A 2,480-nucleotide genomic window follows, 5' to 3' on the forward strand; every position below is an offset into this window, starting at 1 on the left:
ACCAAAAATATTGGGATATACGCAAGTATTGCGATTAAATGCTGAAAATGTTAACCAAATAATTGGGATTTATTTATGGCAGATTAATCTGTTGGGCTAAACGTTATAAAGCGACCAAGTAAGCATACAGTGAGAGGAATGTCAGAACCGAATTCGATTGTTGTCATATGTTATGAGCCTTTAGAAATTGTAAATAGTAGTATTGAGTTTTTTTTTATTCGAAGTACATTTTATAAAGTGCATAAGCCAAAATTTTCAATGTTTTCCGTTACGAAAATTTGGTTTTTCTCCAAAAACCAAATTTTCGTAAATCAAGTCTGGAGTTATGTAGCAGTCGCTCGTTTGAAAATTTTAGAACATAAGATCCAATTCTCGAAATCGACCAAACTAAATTGGATCCGCCTTAATGTACTCTCTGTTTGATTCCTTTTTCAATCCGATCAACCGATTGGTCGATTTGTGGCTCAGGATGGCTCGCTTTACAGTCGATTTCGACAATGGTTCGAAAAGTTTTGGAAAGAGACGGATAGGACCAAAGAAAGTATGTAAAACGCGCCGCTCGCTAGATTCGTAAGTTTCCCGAAGATTTCTAAAGAATGCTCGGGAAATGACGTACTTCCGCTAAGGTTGTAGGTCCGAGGTCATTGGCCCTGAACTGAGGATACACGCTGCAGTTCACTTTGATCTCGGCAGTTATCGCGAGTGGAAGTCAGTTGATCGCGTTTAGAATTCTTTTTAAAAAAACTTAGAGTTTTGAAACGGTAATATAAGTGGCGAATATTAAGATTCCGAAGCTTATTTCATTTATTTTTATTTCCCAGCTAGTGCCAATATAGCTGGTAAGAATAGGGCTAGATTAACAGTGCGTGTTTTTAACTAAAATCCAGGTAAAGTCGTGCTAAATCTTGAACCATTCACCGTGCGTGTGCTAACCATTATGCCGTATGGCCATACATAGTTTCGCCCTACAATCAGCTAACGAGGCCTTCCACTATACGTCAACCGGAATTGCCGAAGATCAGCGGAAGAACCAACGGGACGCCAGCGACAGCCGCCACCCACGCTATCGTTCACGCCACGGTTCAAACCATCCGACCAACATCCAATTCTGCCAAGCTACCAGGGGAGCAGAATCAGCCAGCAGCATTTGTTCTGCCAGCCATCCGTCTACGTCACACTCCATCCCAGCTTACCATCAATCACCGAGAGCGAATCGCCGCCGGTCGGCTACGTCATCGTTCGATCAGCCGAGAGCCGGAGTCGTAAGTAGAGCCGAGAACAAGACATCTTCTGGTGAGTCGATGACCATTGCATTGTTTCTTTTCTCTTTGGGCTTTGCAGCGCGGACTGCGATACATCGACCACGCTGTACTCTCTATATGGTGCAGCGTGGGGTTTTCTTAGCGTCCATGAAAGACGCCACTGAAATTTGCGCATATTAAAAATCATGATTTTTCGGATCCTGTAAATTCAGGCCCAACATTAAATATTCGGCTGTGTGGAGCATAAAGTATGCATACGTAATTTATAGACGCCCACACAGCCCATCTCTACCACTCGAGTGCCGGCAGCGTTACGCTTTTCTGCCGGACAAGATATGGCCCGTTAGCACCAACGGTTCAAGCTTGAAATTATTTCTTTGCACGCACTGGATTAGGAGGAGAAAAATAAGAAGAATTAGAAGATAGATGATTAAGATTAATCCCATGTATATTACACTCTATGAATTATACACACATGAAACGAAGTACACAATTTGAAATTCACTTACCGTTAAGAATAAAAGTTTAAACATCGATGTAATCCCACAAATAAAGTACTTAAATTCCTCCGAATAAATGTTTTAAGTAGAGAAATTTTGATGTCTCGTCACTTTCGCGTAACGAATTCCTTGCCCGACGCCACGTGCGTCAATTTGAATTGGGCTTTTCTGTTTCCACGACCGAAACGTGTTGGTTTAGAGTGTTCTGAGGCCCAATGATGAGTAACTCAGGTATGAGTGACTTCTCACCGTATATTTTTTAGGAATCTTGGGGTGATTTAGGCATTCTAATGAAGTGAGTCCAAGATCTTTTCTTGAGTTTTACACCACATTCATTGTCAGCCTATCTGAATCGGTCCTTATAACATTTCTGACTATCTTCGGGACCTGCCCAGAAGAGAGTCTCAGCCGGGCAAACAAACCGTGGTGTGTAGTCTCCGGAAACGGAGTGGCGCAAAAGCTATACGCTTAAAGGGGATCGACCAGAGCAGGCTACAGGGGGTCTTTCGCACGGGCCTGAAAGTGATCAAAAGTTTTTCAAATGAAAACTACCCTTCCGCTCTTTTTCAACATCTTTCTCCTTATTCTGCACTTCTATCCGTCTATAATCTTCCTATCCTTAAATATTCTTTCTCAAAGAATATAAAATTTCACCGATATAGCCGATAAAACAATTTCATAAAATAAATTTACGGTTATTACCTCTTCATTTCAAATA

The 2,480-nt window shown here is 41.5% G+C and overlaps 1 protein-coding gene across 1 annotated transcript; it reads left to right on the top strand.

Moving 5' to 3' along the window:
• Positions 1 to 473: 473 nt before the first annotated feature.
• On the top strand, positions 474 to 1,450 carry LOC129739749 (uncharacterized). The gene is made up of 2 exons (XM_055731259.1): positions 474 to 1,262; positions 1,342 to 1,450. Exons 1-2 carry the CDS (start codon positions 945 to 947, stop codon positions 1,402 to 1,404), a joined length of 381 nt encoding a protein of 126 aa, XP_055587234.1. The 5' UTR covers positions 474 to 944; the 3' UTR covers positions 1,405 to 1,450.
• Positions 1,451 to 2,480: the final 1,030 nt, after the last annotated feature.

This window comes from Uranotaenia lowii, chromosome 1, assembly GCF_029784155.1.
Source record: "Uranotaenia lowii strain MFRU-FL chromosome 1, ASM2978415v1, whole genome shotgun sequence".
NCBI lineage: Eukaryota > Metazoa > Arthropoda > Insecta > Diptera > Culicidae > Uranotaenia > Uranotaenia lowii.